The sequence below is a fragment of the Haplochromis burtoni genome, unplaced genomic scaffold (assembly GCF_018398535.1).
Source record: "Haplochromis burtoni strain Fernald_Lab_line unplaced genomic scaffold, NCSU_Asbu1 Contig_261, whole genome shotgun sequence".
Classification (NCBI taxonomy): Eukaryota; Metazoa; Chordata; class Actinopteri; order Cichliformes; family Cichlidae; genus Haplochromis; species Haplochromis burtoni.
In genome coordinates, this window is record NW_024582622.1 from 375,082 (window position 1) to 395,933 (window position 20,852).

General features: G+C 42.3%; 1 protein-coding gene across 4 annotated transcripts in view; it reads right to left on the reverse strand.

Moving 5' to 3' along the window:
* Window positions 1–20,852, reverse strand: part of palmdb (palmdelphin b) — a 92,620-nt gene that overhangs the window by 40,011 nt on the left and 31,757 nt on the right. For 3 of the 4 annotated variants that reach the window (XM_005939299.3, XM_005939300.3, XM_005939297.3), the window contains exons 2-5: window positions 19,125–19,172; window positions 9,804–9,884; window positions 7,674–7,804; window positions 3,145–3,259 (exon numbers count right to left, since the gene is read on the reverse strand). In XM_005939299.3, the coding sequence (XP_005939361.1) occupies window positions 3,145–3,259; window positions 7,674–7,804; window positions 9,804–9,884; window positions 19,125–19,169 (372 nt within the window). In that variant the 5' untranslated portion in view covers window positions 19,170–19,172. Of the gene's footprint in view, window positions 1–3,144; window positions 3,260–7,673; window positions 7,805–9,803; window positions 9,885–18,294; window positions 18,309–19,124; window positions 19,173–20,852 lie in introns of those variants that run through there. The other variant, XM_005939298.3, reaches the window with a different exon arrangement.

Consider the following 20,852-nt stretch of genomic DNA (forward strand, 5'->3'; position numbering starts at 1 on the left):
TGGTTTGTGTTTTGGGATTTTAGATACTGGGTTTTGGGTTTGTGCTCCCTCTATTGGTCCCTGGTGTCAGTGTTCCCCTGTCTCGTCAGGTTAACCAGGTCCAGCTGTGTCTCCCACCTGTGTGTGATTTCCCAGTGTCTCTCTGTGTACTTATAGTGTGTGTTTTCCTCTGCTCCTCGTCGCGTCGTCTGTGTTCATCCTCTGTGTTACCCTGCGTACTCTGCATCTACCCTGTGAAATCCTCTGCGTGCTCTCCCTGCTGTTCTCCCTTCATGTTCAGGTTTGCCACTCCCTTTGTGTAGTTTCTCCCAGTTTAGTTCGTCCTTAGTTCTGTTTTGCCATCTCCACTTTATGTTCAGTATTGTCAATAAATCACCTTCACATCTGAGTAAGTGCTGCATCTGAGTCCTCCTTTCCACTCTTCACACGGCCGCTGCCCCGGACCGTGACACCATAAATAGCATTTGCATTTTCTGTATTTGCTGTTATGGATAAAAAGTCTTTTTTTTTGTTTCAAAATAGCTGATAACTATTCGCTGATAGCTGCCAACATCTGCCAACAAATATAATTCTATAAAGTGGTTCTATATAGTGTGTAACTGTTAATATAGAGCGTTATTAAATTTATTGCTATTTATTTATTGCAGAAGTCAATAAATTGCTACTGCAATTTATTTTAGATGCACTCATCATCAGAAAGGTTGCCGACCCCTGGCCTAGGCCATGTGCCTGAGGACTGCCACCAAAACTTCTTGGGGTACTGAATAGGGCCGCACAAAGCCCGGCCACACAAAGGTGGAGGCTCAGCTTTGTGTGATGATTCTCGAGCAGTTTGTCAAGGGACTCCCGATAGGAACGGCGGAGTGGTCCTTTGCCATCACTTTGCCCTCTGACACCTTCCCTCAGTCCACGAGGGACACATAGTGGTAAGGTGGTAAGGGGTATACACCAGGCTATTGTAGACTCAGGGTGCACACAGACCTTGGTCCACCAAACTCTGGTTTGGCCCGGGGCATTGCTGAAGGTAGAGTGGGTGGAGGTTAAGTACATGCATGGGGAATATACACAAATACGTGGGGTGGCTGTAGCTCAGGTGGCAGAGCAGGTCAGCCACTAATCAGAAGGTCGGTGGTTCGATCCCAGGCTGCCTCCTGGCTGCATGCCAAATATCCTTGGGCAAGATACTAACCCCATGTTTGCCTACTGGTGGTGGTCAGAGGGCCCGGTGGCGCCAGTGTCCGGCAGCCTCGCCTCTGTCAGTGCTACAATGTAGCTGCCATCGCCAGTGTGTGAATGGGTGGATGACTGGATGTAGTGTAAAGCGCTTTGGGGTCCTTAGGGACTAGAAAAGCGCTATACAAATGCAGGCCATTTTACCATTTTACCATATCCTACTGTGCTGCCAGAAGTTAAGTACAAGGACAAAAAGCGTAGTGGGAAAGCTGTGGTTAGGTCATGCCTGACACATCCTTTAATTCTGGGGACGGATTGGCCATGATTTAAAAACCTGTTGGGGCAGTGTGCGGGGATGCATTCATGACCTGTAGCAGCATGTAGTGTATATGCTGTGTACAGCGGTGATCCGAGGCCATCCAACGTTGACTCTGGGGAGGAGACGGCACTGATTCACTCCATGGAAGATTTCCCACTACAGTAGTCTCATGACAAAACTCTATACTCAGCCTTTGACCAAGTGATAAAAATTACTGGTCACATGGTGCGCCCTGACACAGCACTGGCCTACCTGAATTTTGTATTAATCAGACATAGACTATATTGGGTGAGTTGTAACAGTCGCACAGAAGAGGAACACACCCAGTTGTTGGTGCTTTAAAGCTTTTGGGAAATTCTCTGGTTTGCCTGGCGAAGGAGAGAGATGATAGTGCCAAATTCCACTATTCCCACCTCCCCCCATTGTAATGACCATTTCACACAAGCCCAGAGAATGGGTGTTGCTGCATTGCAACAGTGTTTTGCAGATGTGTTCTCCCCCCTGCCTGGCCATACCACACTCAGAGCACAATTTTGAAATGTGTCCTGGTGAGATGGTGCATTCACAGCCCTACAGGTTACCTCAACATAAAGAAAAAATGTTCAGAAAGAAGTGCTTGGTTTAGCTCCATAGTTCTTATCTATACGGTTCTGTGGCGACTACCACAAGGTGAATTGTTACAGTTTGATGCATATGCCATGTCCCGGGTCGACAAGCTCCTGGATCAGATAGGCATTGCACCTTTTTCATGACACTGGAGTTAAGGGGATGTGCCAGTAGCCACTGGTTAACTCCAGAGTTTAAAGAAAGTCATTCTTCTCCACTCTGTACGATTTGTACCAATTTGTCACACTTTCGTTCAGCTTGTTCAGCAACTTTCCAGTGTCTCATGAACCTGGTGTATGACATCATCATCCATAGTGACACCTGTGCAGAGCATGTGCAGCAGGTGGCCATAGTCCTAGAGTCTCTGAGGCAGATGGGGCTCACAGCCAACCTGAAGAAGTGTGTGAGCAGACAAAGGGAAGGTACAGTATCTGGGGAGGTGAGCAAGTGGGCCTGCAGGAGGTGAAAACAACACCCATCGTATACTGCCCATGTCCCAAGACTAAAAAAAGAGGTGAGGCAGTTCTTGTGGCTGGCTGGTTATTGCCGCCGGTTCATGCCGAACTTCGCAGAGCTGGCCAGCCTCTTGACTGCTCTAACCCAAAAGGGTGACCCAGATCTGATCCAGTGGACAGAGCAGTGCCAGACAGCGTTCATACAGGTGAAGAAGGCCCTCTGTGGGAAGCCTTGTTCCACATGAAAATCTCCACTGAGTGATCTTGGAAAAAAGCTGCAAATAAAACATAACTAGTACTCCAATAGTGTGTATGTATGGGTCCTTTGTGTCACACAGCCTTTAATGTGCATCATCTGTTATTGGGAGCTGTGTTGACACATCAACACATCAAAATACAGGTGTGTGTCTTTGATTTCTTTTATTGTTTTCCTTTTTCATTGTCCATTATTCTTAATCGTACTAAGGTGAAAAGCAAATACTAGCGTACTAGTAGCACTAATCCGCCCAGATGTATTTAATAAGTGACATGCATTAGTGTCACAGCCAAAAAGGCAAGCTGAGTGTTAAAAGGCACTTGATTTTTGCTTACCTTGATAATGTCTTCAGCTGTTCTCTCCACCTCTTTTAGCCGCTTCACCACAATTTCTTCATTGGCAGAGATATTGAGTTCTTGTGCTTCCAAGGCCTCAATCTCCTTCTCCATTCTGTACAGTTGAATATAATGAACAGTGTTAGCAAATACAAAAGGAAATCACTTGTGCATCCAAAACACTTGGATGTTAGGGTGTCTCTGAATAGCTTCAACAAGGTAAGTACAAGACTTTTAATATATGGCATTATGGATTGTACTGGGTAGCTGTGTATTTTGCATTTTCAAAAGATTTTCAGTAAAATCATAATTCACGTCGGCAGTAATGACACTCGGTTACGCCAATCGGAGGTCACTAAAATCAATATTGAATCGGTGTGCAACTTTGTCAAAACAATGTCGGACTCTGTAGTTTTCTCTGGTCCCCTCCCCAATCAGACCAGGAGTGACATGTTTAGCCGCATGTTCTCCTTAAACTGCTGGCTGTCTGAGTGGTGTCCCAGAAACGATGTGGGCTTCATGGATAATTGGCAAACCTTCTGGAGGAAACCTGGTCTTGTTAGGAGAGACGGCATCCATCCCACTTTGGATGGAGCAGCTCTCATTTCTAGAAATATGGACAAATTTATTAAACCCCCCAAAATATGACTATCCAGAGTTGGGACCAGGAAGCAGAGTTGCAGTCTTACACGCCTCTCTGCAGCTTCTCTCCTCCTGCTACCCCCCCAAAAACCCATCTCCACAGAGACTGTGTCAGCTCCCAAACAGACAAAAAACAAACTAAAAACCAGCAACAAACAACTTAAACATAAACACAAAGAAAGAACAATACAGGATCCACATCTGAACCAAAGAGTAAAACAGTGAAATGTGGATTATTAAATATTAGGTCTCTCTCCTCCAAGTCTCTGTTAGTACATGACTTAATAATTGATCAACAAATTGATTTACTCTGCCTTACAGAAACCTGGTTGCAGCAGGATGATTATGTTAGTTTAAATGAATCAACACCCCCGAGTCATTCTAACTACCAGAAACCTCGAAGCACAGGCCGAGGGGGCGGTGTGGCAGCAATTTTTCACACCAGCCTGTTAATTAATGAAAGACCAAGACAGACTTTTAATTCATTTGAAAGCCTGATGCTGAGCCTCGTCCACCCCAGCTGTGAAACTCAGAAACCAGTCTTACTTGTTATCATCTATCGTCCACCTGGGCCTTACACAGAGTTTCTGTCTGATTTCTCAGACTTTTTATCTGATTTAGTTCTGAGCTCAGATAAAATAATTAATGTGGGTGATTTTAACGTCCATGTAGATCGGGGTGGAAGAACTCTAGGCCTCGAGGGCCGGTGTCCTGCAGGTTTTAGATGTGTCCTTGATCCAACACAGTTGATTTAAATGGCTAATTTACCTCCTCAACATGTCTTGAAGTTCTCCAGAGGCCTGGTAATGAACTAATCATGTGATTCAGGTGTGTTGACCCAGAGTGAGATCTAAAACCTGCAGGACACCGGCCCTCGAGGCCTGGAGTTCCCCAGTGCCAACATAACATTTCCCTCGGGATGAATAAATTATTATCAATCAATCAATATACAGTGCAAACAAGGCTTGTCCCAAGATAGAGCCTTGAAGTACACCATAATTTAGAGAGAGTCCTTTTTTTTAGCACTAGGGGCCCATGTTCACATAAAAAAATAAAGATAAGTAGAAAGGAAACCACTAAAGAGTAGACCCTTTTAGGCCGGCATATGATTCCAGCCATGATAGGAGGATATAATGGCTGACTGTGTCAAAGTCAGCTGTCAAGTCCAACAACAAGAGGGCAGCAGGGCTGCCAGAATCCAGAGTTAATACCATTAAAAACCCTTAAAAGTGCTGTCTCAGTGCTGTGTACTGATTTAAAACCAGACTGAAACTTTTCAGACATCCCATTAAGATCAAGGTGCAGCTGTAAATAGACCACTTTCACAGACCTTTTGAAGGAAAGGGGAGCTTTGAGATTGGCCTGTAATTAGCCAGAATGGTTGTGTCCAGATTGTGTTTTTTAAGAAGAGGCTGAACTATAGCTTGAGTAAAACATGATGGGACACAGCCTGTAGAAAGGGAAGTGTCAATTAATTTCTGGATAAAAGGCCCAACAGTATTAAGTATTTTTAATCAGACTTGGGGGAAGATAATCTGATGGGCAGTGTGATGATTTTAGGTGATGAACTACCACAGACAATTCACTCAGAGAGACAGACTCACTGCTCTAAGACAGCTGAAAACAAAGGAGGAACACTGGGGTCTGAGGCAGTGGGCGATGAGACATAAGCCCTAACAGATGAAACTTCAAACCCTGGGATAGCACCAAGTCCAGTATGTGTCCTTTTTAATGAGTGGGGCCAGTGACCCACTGTGTCAGGTTAAAAGAGTCAATAACATTTTTAAACCAGAAATCAGACTTACAGCAGACATGAATATTAAAATCACAGAGGATTAAAAAACCGTCAAACTTAAGAACAATTCCGGCCATAAAATCTGAAAACTCTCAGATGAACTCCTTATTAAACGTAGGAGGAGGATATATGAGGATACACAGCAAAGGCACAGTACTGTTCAGGTGTAGCTCAATCAGCTGGAGTTCAAAGCTAGAGAATGAATAATGCTGCAGTGTTTGATGGCAATGAAAACAGGTGTGAATGAGCAATCTGGAATTAGCTAAGAAAAGGGTGAGTCCCATGAGAAGTGTGGACGTAAGCCCTGACTCTGACCAGCTCGCTTTCCCCGTTTCCTTGGGCGCTTGTTCCAGGGTGTGGCATGAGGATGGCTGCACAGGTAACCCAGAACAGATGACTCAAAGGTGGTGGAGGAAGTCCGTAACCTTGTCCTGTCTCAGTTTGTTTGAGAACTAGATCGGAAGATGATTTGATTTCTAATAGCAACTGGTTATTAAACACATGTAGTCCTAGGACATTTTGAGACATTATAAAAAGGAAGAAAACTAACAGCAACCAAGACAAAATGGTCAAAGCTGACAGACGCGTCACCGTGCATACTCCATCGTCTGTGAATGTTGTGTGTAGTATATTTAACAATTTGTTTCATTAAAGTGTTTATTTATTTGTTCATCGTCAGGATTCAGACAGTTCCTACAGTTTCCTGGTTTATTCCCTACATTCAGGCTGAGGGCTCAATGATGATGATGAAGCTTTGATTGCACAATCCCTGGAAAAATTATAGAAATGTATAAAAATGTCAGCTGCTAATAATTTTCCAATAACATCGTTTAAAAAGAAAATGTACAGACCAGGTTGAACCCTAATAACTTAATTCTCTCCGACCTGTCAGCACATGGAGTTTTTCCATCTATAGCTAAATAAAAACAATACTGCACATTGGACACTTACATGTGGAACACATCCCTTGTGCCCCTTTCACATAAAAACCACAAAGGTGATAGACTGAGATTAGCGGCAGACAACTGGAGTAAGCAGGTGTGACTGTGATCATTACCACTATGACTGTTAAATTAGTTGGAAAACCTAAATCTTGAGAATTACTAATAGTTTTAGGCACAGTGCCAGAGCTTTGTGGTTCACCTTATTAATCATCAGAAATATATAGTGCAAGTCCAAATACATGTTTCTGGCAGAAATACACACAGACTAAACTTTGAATATTAGCAGTTCAGTGAAATAATCGTTTAATGCTTTCATGTTCAACTTAGTAATAATCATAGAATGCAAGCATCACTTCCTGTTTGGCTTGTTCAGTGTGCACAACCTGTATTTTATTTGCTGAAAACCTGCATCAATATTTTATAGAAAGGCTTATTCTGTCATAATTATATATTCTCTGAACAAATTTACAAGGTATAAGTATATATAGTATCAAGGGCTTAAATCATGGTTTCCAACTCCAGGCCTGGAGGGCCGGTGTCCTGCAGGTTTTAGATGCGTCTTTGATCCATCACAGCTGATTAAAATGGCTAAATGACCTCCTTAACATGTCCTGAAGTTCTCTAGAGGCCTGGTAAAGAACTAATCCTGTGATTCAGGTGTGTTGACCCAGAGTGAGATCTAAAACCTGCAGGACGCCAGCCCTCGAGGCCTGGAGTTGGACACCCCTGGTGTAAATGAATGCGCCTCCACATTGCCCCCCCGGTGAATACACAAGACATTTCCACTAGTTTTCCTAATTCTCATTTAGGGGTGTTATTACTCATGGTTGCATCATTCACATCACAGGTGAGGTGTACCATTATGTCCACCCATCAGCGGGCTATCATGATCTGTATCTGTATGTGAGCTTGTTAATCAAGAATAAACATTAATATCTGTAATTATAAATTACATACGAAGGAGTAGTGCTTTATAAATGATGAATTAAACACTTAATAATACCTTACTAATGCCTAATATTGTGGCATTATTAGGCAGACAGTGACTATAAAGTGTTACCTTCACCTACTTGATTTGCTCATACTGAGCTGTGCCCCATGTGTCCACTTTGGGATGTAGTGTGAGCTTCAGTGCAGGTTTGGATTACCTGATGATGTTGCTCTGCAGGTGGTCACTCTGCTGCTGTTCGTCTTGAGCTTGAAGCCTCATGGCCTCCTGCTCCTCCTCCGACTGCTGACTCAGACCGTCCATCAGCCACTGCTCCCTCAAAGCCTTCTTCTGTCAGTCAACCAACACACAGGCCTCTGCTTTAGCCTCAAACCGAGCTCAGTGTTCTTCTCATATTTAAAATGTTCAAATCTACGGTGACACCTGCTCTGTTTTCCATTTGACACTCTCTGCTTTCAAAAACTCTTTTCCTATGCTGTTAAGCAAAGAAAAATGTGTAGCTGATTTCTCTATCAGATATTTTAAGGAACATTACGTTTGCACACACTCCTCAGTTTCACAAACAGCATACTAGATCCAACACTATGAAGCAGCAGCTGCAGTGGAGCCAGTCCCTCGCTTCCCATTCAGCTGTTAGTCTCAGTCTGACATATTTAGATTTGCCAGAATGGGAACCAAAGAGCTTCTCAGTATAGTTGGCATGGACTGTGGGAGACAAATCTTTAGTGAAATTGTAAAAACTAATGTTGTCCAAATAATAATGAGATGGATCTTAGTTTTTAGCATGTACAGTTTGGAAACTCAGACACAGGAGCTTTTGTAAGCACAAGTTGTAATCATGACTGGAAGAGTAGGGATGTTCTCAAAGCTCTGCTATAAATATGTAGATGTGTATTAAACGAACCTGTGTCCAACAAAAACCTTCACTATGTTAAAGAGACTGAATGTAACCAATATCAGTGGACAGTTCCACGGTGTGGCAACAGGAAATGGAAATGAGTGGGGAGCTGACCCAGGCATCCTAACAGAAGCATGTTTTTTAAAACCTTTTCCACTCACGTGAAAAACACTGGGGGGTGCAGAATGAGCATAAAAGAGCTTCTGGGAAGGCTGAGGGTTCGTATTCATCCATGGATTAATGGAGAGCAACATCAGAAGAGAGGACTCTGGAGTTTTGGGGGGTAAATATTTTTACCAAATCAACCACTGCCCAACTACTGAAGACTTACGAACTGCAATTATCATTTTTGGCTTTATCGCTACTCATTGTTGCTCCATTGGATTATGGTCTCAGAGCAGTCGAAGTATTTTGTACTGAATCACTGCTTCCCCACCTGGACTTTACTGGGCATGGGTCAGGCCTGTGTGTTGCCCTTCTCCTTACCCTCATTGCATTAAAAAGTTTAAATTATGTACATTCCCAGTAGCTGGGTGGCCTTAGCTGAGGAGGCAAAGCAGGTCATCTGGTAATCAGAAGGTTAGTGGTTCCCAGTCTGTATTTCAAATATCCTTGGGCAGGATGCAAACCCCACCTCTGATGTATCAGTCAGAGTATGAATATGTGGGGATGATAACTAGAAAGGCCTCCAAAGACAACTCTGTAGTATCATTTACTAAAAATAAAGTTTGATTGTATTTACTTTGCTTTTTTGTAAAATAACCAAAACATTTTCTAACATCCAGTTTGGTGATACCTTGTTTTATGATATTTAATGGACATTGTATTAAAATGCAACAAAAACTCTTAAATATGTTGTTTATTGTTAGATTTATTCATTTTTCCAGCATGCTTCCATAGGGAATTTAGATATTTTTTGGTAGTCACTGATATAAGAAGGTGATATCATTACACACCACTACAACACCAGCAGTGACCAGTTTGCCAAAGATGCAGGAAACAGCTCAGTGGCGTGACACAGTTTTAGACAGCCCCCTTGTGGTTAACTGTAACTGGGGTTAACTTGTGCGTAACTGCTTCTTAAGAAAACTTCAGATGTGTGCCCAATTTATCTTAACATGAAAAAATATATAACTTGGAACGATGGAATGAAAAAAGAAGATTTGACTTTTACAATAATGTATGAAATACCCTCAGTTGTGTTGAAGAGGAATAGCTGTAGCTATAATATGAACAATGCTACTGCAGTGAGTATATATCTGTGAAATAAAGCTCTGAGACTGCATCAAGGAAAATGTGGAGAAATATAACAGTAAATGAAATCATTAAACCTTCATGCGAGAGTTCCTCACATTCCCTGTATACACTGTTACACACTGACACATTTTCTCCTGGATGTTTTTGCTTTTTGGCTGTAAAATAGAGACATACCTTTATGTACTGGAGTTTTAACTTCTCTTCTTCTATCTGTCTCCTCTTCTTGGCAATTTCTTCCTGGATTCTTCTTTTGTCCTGTGAGGGCAGGTCAAACATACATTTGTATCATATGCACAATTACAGCATGGAAACTATTCCACCTGTTGTCTCCTCGTGCTGACACTTCAACCTTGAGTTGACAGACGGACAGCAACAGCTATAAATAGACAAAAAGCAGCACGGGCTTCATGACGTGACCTACCTGTTGCTTGAGTGTGTGTGTACGTGTCTGTCTGTCTGTTTGCTATAATTTCAACAACACTCTTTGCTAATTTGTCTATGTAGCAAAGACATCTAGAAATTTGATCAGATACATTGGACAGAATAAATTGTGCAGTTGTTATCCTGGATATCAGGCAAACACGCTGCTTAGTTCCTTTATTTTTAACTAAGCCTCACTGCTCACTAATATTAGCTCCTAGATCCAGGATCAGTGTGGAATTAAGCCGGAGTAAAAGGGGATCTCCCTGTTGATGTCTGCTAGTATTTATGACTCTGTCTCAGTCCAGACAGCATTCTAAGCAGCAGAGAAGCCCAGAATTCTCTTCATACCATTTCTAACTCATCCGGGAGGACACAGAGTCATTATCAAGTCAGCTGAGAGACATAATCTCTCCACCAAGTACTGGGTCTGCCCCAGTGCCTCCTCCCACTAGATCATTCCTGAAACACATCACCCAGGAGGCGTCTAGGAGCTCAGGTGCCTGAATAACTTCAGCTGCCTCCTCTCGATGTGGAAGAGCGAGGACTCTCCAAGTCCCTCTGGAAGGACCAGTGAAACCCATTCCTGCTACTTGTATCATGACTTCATTGTAACTACTCAGAGCTTATGATTAAAATATATTTTCAACTCACTTTAAATTATTCATTTTTATTTTTACAGTGCCAAATCACAACAACAGTTGCCTCAAAGTAACTTGTATTTTAAGTTAACGATGCTACAGTATGAAGTGCTTTGAGGCTGTTGCTGGTGAGGGTTCATCTCCCATCTGTAAATCTCACGGGCCACTCTCTTCTCACTAATGAACTAGACTCTGAGATACTGAAACTGCTGGTCAGAACTCACAAGCATGCTTTGGACACTCTACCCTTTTTCCAAATGAGAACCATATTAAAAGACTTGTAGGTGCTGATTCTCATTCCTGCCACTTCACGCTGGGGCACAAGGTCACCACCTGATGAAACTAACAGAACCACATCAACTGCAAAAAGCCAAGATGAAATTCTGAGGGTACCAAAGTGAAGACCACTCCCTCAGGATGTCCAGAGCTGTACGGAACAGAGTGACTCTTCTTACATGGTTTTATTAAGCATCACAACATATCATCATAGCTTTAAAAGCCTCAACATAAACACTTTTCTAAGAGCCTGGTGGGAATTCTTTACAATTCTTAAAAAGTCTGCATTTATCCCATGTAAACTAAAAGGTTTTTAAAATAAAACTATAAAGAAAAATCATCACTGAATACTAACTACTAGAAAAATACTAACATTCTCATCGTGGCATGAGAATAAGACAAAAAAAAAAATAAAAAAAAAAAATCATACAAGACCCAAAGTTTATTTCATTTGAAGAAATTTGATCAAAATATAAAATCAGCAAAGGTGAATTTCTTTAATATATCTGCAAATGAACCCATCAAACAGGAAAATCTGAATCCCTGTCAACTGAATCCCACTTGGGAAGCTGTCATGTGAAGGCTGTGCGCAGGCAGGAAAAGCACCCAAAGTGCAGACAGTCGGAGACAAAAGGTGAACTTAAATACAGCGTTAATGCTGCACTCCAAAAAGTAAGAAAACTGAGACTCCAAGGTAAACTTATGCAGCCAGAACAGACAGCAAAATAAGGGTAGATCACAACACGGACACAGAGAAACACAGGGCTTAAATACACAGAGGGAGCAATCAGGCCTAATGAGACAAAGGAAGCAAAACCAGATGCACTTACATGAGACACGGACTTTCAAAGTAAAACAGGAAAACATAACACAGAGACGCGAACTTGACAAGGGGATACAGCTGACAGAGGAGACAGAGCAACTAGAGAACACAGAGACATTAAACCATAAGACAGAACTCTAACAAAGAAACCAAAGACTATAAATGATAAATAATATAATAAACTCAAAACCCTGGGCCAACGACCCAGGCATCCTAACAGAAGCATGTTTTTTAAAAGAACTATACCCCCAAATTGTCATCAATAATTCATAATCTATTGTTTAAAATTGACTAATCAATTTCCCTCCCAAAGGCTAAGTGGCAGCAAGATCTTTCCACCAGTCCAGATAAAAACATCTGGACACAAATATGCTTAAGCACCCTCAAAATGACTAAAAGCCCAACTTACAACTTAAACAATACAAAGTTCTCTACAGAACGTACTACACAGGACAAAGTTTTTCCAAATGGACCTTACACACTCAAAAAAAATCAGAATCCATATCAGAATATTTTATTAATCCATAAGGAAATTATGTGGTTATATAAGAACAGACTGAACTAAATCAATAATACAATAATATATACAATTAACCCAATTTTAAATATTCAGAATATTACAGAGATTAAATATATTTGATTGACATTTTACTCTAAAGTGTAAAACTTTATTTGTTATTTTCACTATGGAAGATGGGCAAAGGGTGTAACTGTTGCAGTGTGTTCTGTACATTAGATGGAGGAGTTGTACAAAGAGATACAGTGGGGCAAAAAAGTATTTAGTCAGCCACCGATTGTGCAAGTTCCCCCACTTAAAATGATGACAGAGGTCAGTAATTTGCACCAGAGGTACACTTCAACTGTGAGAGACAGAATGTGAAAAAAAAATCCATGAATCCACATGGTAGGATTTGTAAAGAATTTATTGTAAATCAGGGTGGAAAATAAGTATTTGGTCACCTCAAACAAGGAAAATCTCTGGCTCTCACAGACCTGTAACGTCTTCTGTAAGAAGCTTTTCTGTCCCCCACTCGTTACCTGTATGAATGGCACCTGTTTGAACTCATCATCTGTATAAAAGACACCTGTCCACAGCCTCAAACAGTCAGACTCCAAACTCCGCCATGGCCAAGACCAAAGAGCTTTCGAAGGACACCAGGAAAAGTATTGTAGACCTGCACCAGACTGGGAAGAGTGAATCTACAATAGGCAAGCAGCTTGGTGTGAAAAAATCAACTGTGGGAGCAATCATCAGAAAATGGAAGACATACAAGACCACTGATAATCTCCCTCGATCTGGGGCTCCACGCAAGATCTCATCCCGTGGGGTCAAAATGATCATGAGAACGGTGAGCAAAGATCCCAGAACCACACGGGGGGACCTGGTGAATGACCTGCAGAGAGCTGGGACCAAAGTAACAAAGGTCACCATCAGTAACACACTACAACGGCAGGGAATCAAATCCCGCAGTGCCAGACGTGTTCCGCTGCTGAAGCCAGTGCATGTCCAGGCCCGTCTGAAGTTTGCCAGAGAGCACATGGATGATACAGCAGAGGATTGGGAGAATGTCATGTGGTCAGATGAAACCAAAGTAGAACTTTTTGGTATAAACTCAACTCGTCGTGTTTGGAGGAAGAAGAATACTGAGTTGCATCCCAAGAACACCATACCTACTGTGAAGAACTTGGATAACTCACTCGTCGTGTGGGGAAATTGAGCATCCAAGCACCATACATGAAGCATGGACATCGTAGGGCTGTTTTTCTGCCAAGGGGACAGGACGACTGATCCGTGTTAAGGACAGAATGAATGGGGCCATGTATCGTGAGATTTTGAGCCAAAACCTCCTTCCATCAGTGAGAACTTTGAAGATGAAACGAGGCTGGGTCTTCCAACATGACAATGATCCAAAACACACCGCCCGGGCAACAAAGGAGTGGCTCCGTAAGAAGCATTTGAAAGTCCTGGAGTGGCCTAGCCAGTCTCCAGACCTCAACCCCATAGAAAATCTGTGGCGGGAGTTGAAAGTCCGTGTTGCTCGGCGACAGCCCCAAAACATCACTGCTCTCGAGAAGATCTGCATGGAGGAATGGGCCAAAATACCAGCTACTGTGTGTGCAAACCTGGTAAAGACCTATAGTAAACGTTTGACCTCTGTTATTGCCAACAAAGGTTATGTTACAAAGTATTGAGTTGTATTTTTGTTATTGACCAAATACTTATTTTCCACCCTGATTTACGAATAAATTCTTTACAAATCCTACCATGTGGATTCATGGATTTTTTTTTCACATTCTGTCTCTCACAGTTGAAGTGTACCTCTGGTGCAAATTACTGACCTCTGTCATCATTTTAGGTGGGGGAACTTGCACAATCGGTGGCTGACTAAATACTTTTTTGCCCCACTGTAAATAGAGAGATAATACAGATACAGAGGGAATGATTTCCTGAGTCGCTTAATGATGCTTTTGGGTAATCTCAGCCTCTCACTGAGCGTGCTCCCATGACTGGTCAGCACGTCATGGAGTGGGTGGGAGGGAGGTATGGTTCAGCATTGTCCTTATCTTGGACAACATCCGCCTCTCAGACACCACCTTAAGGGAGTCCAGCTCCATCCCCACAACATTACTGGCCTTGTCGGTCAGTTTATTGAGTCTGTTGGCATCTGTGACCCTCAACCTGCTGCCCCAGCCTGAAACAGCATAGAGGATGGCACTGACCACAACAGACTCCTAGAAAATCCTGAGCATTGTCCTACAGTCAATGTTTTCTCTTTATGACATCAGAGGGTGAAGAGGAAAGTGAAGAGGACAGTCCCTTGTGGTGCCCCTGTGTTGCTGATCACCTTGTCAGACACACAATGTTGAAGACACACATACTGTGGTCTTCCTGTTAGCTAATCAACAATCCAGGACACCAAAGAAGCATCCACCTGCATCGCTGTCAACTTATCACCCAGGAGGGTCGGCCTGATGGTGTTGAATGCACTGGAAAAGTAAAAAAACATGACCCTCACAGTGCTCGCCGGCTGGTCCAGATGGGTGAAGACTCGATTGAGCAGGTAGATGATGGCCTGCTCTGCTCAAAGGCAGGGCTGGTAAAGAAACTGAAGGGGAGCCTGATATCGCCTGATTATAGTTGGCAGATGGTCATGAAGACCATTCCAGGTTCTTCATGACGTGGAAAGTCAGTGGCACAGGCCTGTAATCCTGGGGGGAACTGGGATGTGGTGTCTTCGTACAGGGACGAGGCATGGCGTCTTCACAGCACTGGGACCCTCTGCAGACTCAGACTCAGCAAGAACAGTTTATGAAAGACTCCAGAAAGCTGGGAGGCACAAGCCTTGAGGATGCCGGGACTCACCGAATGTCTCTTTAAAAAACAGCAATGGATGAATTTGTCTCTCTCTGGTCCTCACTGATGAACTCCATTACTTAGTGGGGGTGGTCGGCTCTAGTCTCGTTTCCCTGTATGCCCTTCAGGTGGATAAGGATGCTCTCTGGGACTCCCCGTGTCTGCCAGCCTCGTGGGAGCTGGACAGCAGTGGTTGCTGTTGGGTGGGTCTTGGTATACGAGTGCTTGTGGTGGCAGGTGCTGCCCCCCAGTCTTCTGGGCAAGGGTAGATGTGGGACCTGGGGCCCAGGTGCCCCGGGTCACCTGGTCTCTGGCTCCCTCCTTGTGCAGGGGTGGTCTAAACCCCAAGTCTTGGGACTCCTCTAAACACTCCAGTCTACTTTTTCTGGTGGGGGTGGTGGCTGCTGCCCTGGACTCGGTGGTGCTCTGGGGCATTGTCCTTGCAGGCCATAGGCCAACTTGTTCCTGCTCTGTGGTGGGATGTTGGGAATGGGGTGCCTACTGAGTCAGTCGTTTACTGGCTCTCTCCTTGCAAGGATAGTCCTTTACCTCCCGTTCATACATTATCACCGCTTCCCCCCTGGATGCTTCTGCCCCTCCCTGGGATGTGGGTGATTGTTGGTTCCGGGGTGCGTGGCTTGATGTTCACGTGTGCTTGTTGGCCCATTCCCTTGGTGGCTAGGGGTGGCTTTGATCTTCTCAATGTTGAGGAAGGGGCAGCCAGATGCCAGGTGTTTCTTTGGCACCTGTTCTTGATTTGTACCAGGGTGGCAGTTTCTGGAAGGGTTGACTGCCTGTTGTCTCTGGTCTTCTGAGACACTCACCCTTTGACCGTGGGCACTGCATCTGTGGCCTCCCTCCTCCTGCTTGGATGGACACGCGTCACCAAGATGTGTGGCCTCAGGTCATCAGTACTCTTGGGAGCTGAGGATGGCTGTGATTGTTGTCCTAATTCAGTCTCCATCTGCCTCTAGGACCTGGGAGGACATTATTGCACCTTTCCACCCTCATTTTCAAGTGCATTTGTTTTAAAGACACACACACCGAGACACTCACTCTCTGTCTCTCTCTTTCTGTCACATTCATACTCACACTACTAGAAGACTGTTGATTTATGTATCTGTGTATTTTCTCATTTTTGTATGTTGATGCTTTAAAGGTGCAGCAGTTGGCAATACATTTTTCATTTCTATCAGTACTCTTTCTTGTTATTATAATTCCAGCATTAATCCTGTTGGAATTAAAATAATGGAAAAAATAATATGTTTATTATTAATCAATATTACCTTATTATTATGACTTTGGTACCTAAGTCAGAATATAAAGATCCCAAAGATTCATTGATTAAAAAGAGAGTACTTCAGATGTTTGATTGACTGATTTGGTATCCATCAGAGGGACTATCACGATCTAGACAGTGAACCTGTGGGTTTTTGTCTGTTGCAGAAGAAGGACCATGCTATTTGAAACTGTGGCCCCAACATGACTAGCTATAGTCACATTAACCTCCTAAGACCCGAACTCTTCCACTGCATGCATTTTTAATTTCTCTTTGATATTTGGGCATATTGGGAGCCGATGAATGTAAAAACAAAGAATTACCAGATTTTTTTTTTACCTTATTTTTGTTTTTAAGAAAAATAAGAGCCACACATCAGGATATTCGTTTAACATTTTGATAGAATAGTAGCAGTATAATGTCCTCATAAGTGGATATCAGGCCCTTGTAGAGCAAAATTTAGTATTTTGGTTTAAATAACCCAAAATGTGATGTTCACATATGTGGACGCCAGGTCCTAGGAGGTTAAAGTTCATTAAAGTTCCATGAAACATGTTAAGCTGAAACTGATAACATAATAACAAATATAGTAAAACTCCAAGTTAGATATTGTAAAAAGTGGAAGCCCCTGTGGATGAACAATAAAGCCAACACAGAAGTGCCAGAACTACTCCAGTTATACTAGCTGCCAATTAAAGCTGGCTCCAAAAGTCCCCTCGATTGTTTCACTTCAGCCAAGAAATTAACACGTTCACAGCCTGGCACTACAAAAGTTTTGGCCTGGACTCCATCTTCTCCTTCATTACAACTGTTTTTATAACTCACCTGAATGTTGGAAGAGCTACAAGTTACCAGGGACACCATCGCTTTTACTGACAGGTGTGCCAACAGAGGCAGCCTCTCACCTGTGCTTGTGCTACTGATGTCATATTTAATAGAATTAACTAAGAAACAATATCAGAATCAGAATCAGAATACTTTATTAATCCCGAAGGAAATTAGGGTTACAGCAGGCAGCATGCTAATGGCGCATGCGCACTTACAAAGGAACCTTCTGACCAACTTTACACAAACATCACATTGGGGAGACATGTCAGAAAGGTATCATGGTTCCGAATAGATAGATATCTTCAGCGTCCTCGATCGACAGTCCCGCCAGACACACGATCCTGCAGTTCTGCCACCCGTCCATCGTGTATCCGGCAGGGAAAGTCCCTCCAGGGCACTCAGGCTCTCCCGAGCCCAGACTTCTCGTTGAGAAAAGGGTGTCAATAGCATTCAGAGACCAGTTGATCAAATCCATAATTCTCTTTAGGTTTTAGAGAACGACAGTGAGAGACTGTTCCAGGGAAAGTAATGCACACAAGACAAGACAAGTACATAGAGGCTAAGCAGGGAAGATAAGGGTAAGGAGGAGAGGAGAAAGTGCGACCGCCTTCGCTGAGAGCCAAAGAGATGGGCTGCTGTTTCGTACATTAAGTCTGTGCTCTAGTTTTAGTGAGTGCTGATAAGTATTCACTGAACCTTATGTCATCATCAGTTAGTGCTTTATGTCAATATCTTTCTGCCTTAGATGAAAGCGATGCAGCCTCTCTGCACATTGACAGGCGAGTTGACTTGCACAGCTACAACTCTTTTCTGGCTGGATTTTCTCTCTACGCCATCTTGCACACACCCACATGTTTTATTTTCAGGCTGTGCTTTGGTAACAACTCTTAGTTCTGCATCCTGACATCCTGCTAAAGCAAAGTATCACAGCTCTGAATTACAAGAATGCAGAGATTTACACAATGAGAAACATCTACTGATATACAGGTATTTTGCTGACATATATATGATGGCATCAAAGAGTGTGACTATGAGCTCTTTACCATGATGGCCTGGAGCCTCTACTTGATGTCGGGGTCGCCAGTATTCAACTGACATTTTTAAAACATGCACCTATGGAATGAATGTGAAGTGCCAGGCGACTTCCTTCTTTAATCATCGCATTCACAAGATGTTCAGAAACCCTGGAACCTTGACCTTGGACATAGACATGAAGGTAACCAGGATTCAAACTCATCTGAATCTTTTAGTAGATGCACCTATGGCATGAATTTCAAAATCCTACATCGCCTATTTCTCAAGTTGTTTATTTGTGTTTGGTAAAAACGAAAGACAAATTCCACTACAGTCATTCATTGTAAAATATAATTTTCACATTTCAGAAGCTAATATGAACTTTCAGCAGGACAAAAACAAGACAAAACAGTTACTCAGACTCTAAAACTAAGTGTGATTATAAGCTGTCCATTTTATTACAATTCCATAAGCGTCTGTTGTATTAAAATGTGAACTTTTGTTATGAAGATGGACCTACTGTTCACACCATTTCTAGCCTAAAGCTACCAGTGGAATTACTTCCTTGTTTGTTTTACTAAATCATAAAGACGCACTCACCTGACGTCACTAACTAACTCATGTGGACACAAATCAGATCATTCCGATGACAGACTTCCAGCTCTGCCCCTCTAGATATGATGGTGAAAAACATTCATATTCAACTTTAGTACTATCTTTGGTATCTACACAAATGGATTAGAACCCATCACCACCAATTTTTTTTAAAATGAAGTTTACTTCAAGTCAGTATGTAACACAGATTATTTGGAAACTGGCTTTTTACTAAAACTACAGAGACTGTAGGACTGCTGTTTACCATGATGGCCTGGAGCCTCTCCTTCAGCAGGTCGGCCTCCTCCATGTCCTACATGAGAGACAAAGTATGTGACAGTTAATCAGCTGCGACCGTGGAGCCACACAGGAACACAGCAAATTAAAGAAGTTAGAAGCCATCACGAATCACTGTGATTACCCACTGTACAACATCTTTATGGAACATCCTCTCTCTCCATCATACAACAGAGACACAGAAAATCAATCACACCCATAGACTTTTTAATTCTTATACAAACAGCAGATCAACCATGTCAGAGACAGGAAGTTCCCTTTGGGATGTTCTTCTGATATGTAACTGCTTATTGTTGAAGGGCTCATAATTCTGTGTTCTATGTTCCCAGATTTTACTCTTTGATGCTCATTTGTGTAAATAATTACAAGAATACATAATCTGTATGGCACTTTGGTCAGCAAAACCTGTGCTTTAAAAATACATTTTACTGACTTGTATTAGTAGATCTAAATCATTCATCCATCACACAGCATTGTCAAACAGAGTATTCTACCTCTTTATATTGATAATGATTTCTTTTTAGCTTTTATTTGATCATCAATCATCATCATAAACATCAACAATATATTTTGCTAACGTGGGTTTAGCTTTAAAACATGAAGTGAATAATAGCACATCATACATCATTTCACCAGTGTTGGGAAGGTTACTTTTAAAATGTATTCCACTACAGATTACAGATTACATGCCCCAAAATATAATTTGTACTGTATTCCATTACGTTACTCAATCAGAGTAATGTATTCTGAATACTTTGGATTACTTAATATATTATCATGCTTTTTACAACTACATGAATGTGCTATTGCTGTGTGATTTGTTACTATTACTGAAGGTTACTCTCCATACCAACACCAACTAGATATTTAAATCTTAATATAAATGAGTAACAGTAGGTGGACATTAGGTAAGGCTGCACTTTTTGCAGCGATCTCGTGTAGAAAACTATTCCGCGCGTATATAAAACAGGTCCGCGGCTCTGAACCGTAGTAAATTGACCTCTGGCTAATACGTCGGGTTCGTGTCCATTTTCCCTGCAACACGGATTACACTACCCATCAGGCTACATTCTTTAAAGCTATGCCTGTAACACTCTGCCTGTTGCCTTCATATTAAATAATTTTTTTAATAATTTTTAAAGATATTTCATCATGTCATTATGCGGGCCGCAAGTAGAGGTGACATGGGCCGCGAGATTGAGACACAGGCATTAGAGCCTCTTAACATCCTAAGACCTGGCGTCCACATATTTGGACATCATATTTTGGGTTGTCCAGACCACAATACTAAATTTTGCTCAATAAGTGCCTGATATCTCTTACAAGGACATTATACTGCCACTGTTCTTTCAACATTTAAAACAAATGTCCTCATATGTGTATATCCAGGCCCTTGTAGAGCAAAATCAGGTAAAAAGATCATTCTTTGTTTTTGCATTCATCAGGTCCCAGTCAGTCCAAAGAGAAATTAAAAATGCATTCCATGAAAGAGTTCGGGTCTCAGGAGGTTAATGCGAGTTTTGTTTGGGTTTCCACCGGTGTGGAATTACTTAATTACCAAAAACAGAGAGGGGACAGCCTAACATGTGAAATAGGAAAAGACAGCCATGTAATCCATTTATTTCAACAAAGTAACTGTATTTTGAATACCACCTTTTTAAACAGTAACTGTAACGGAATACATCCATCCATCCAT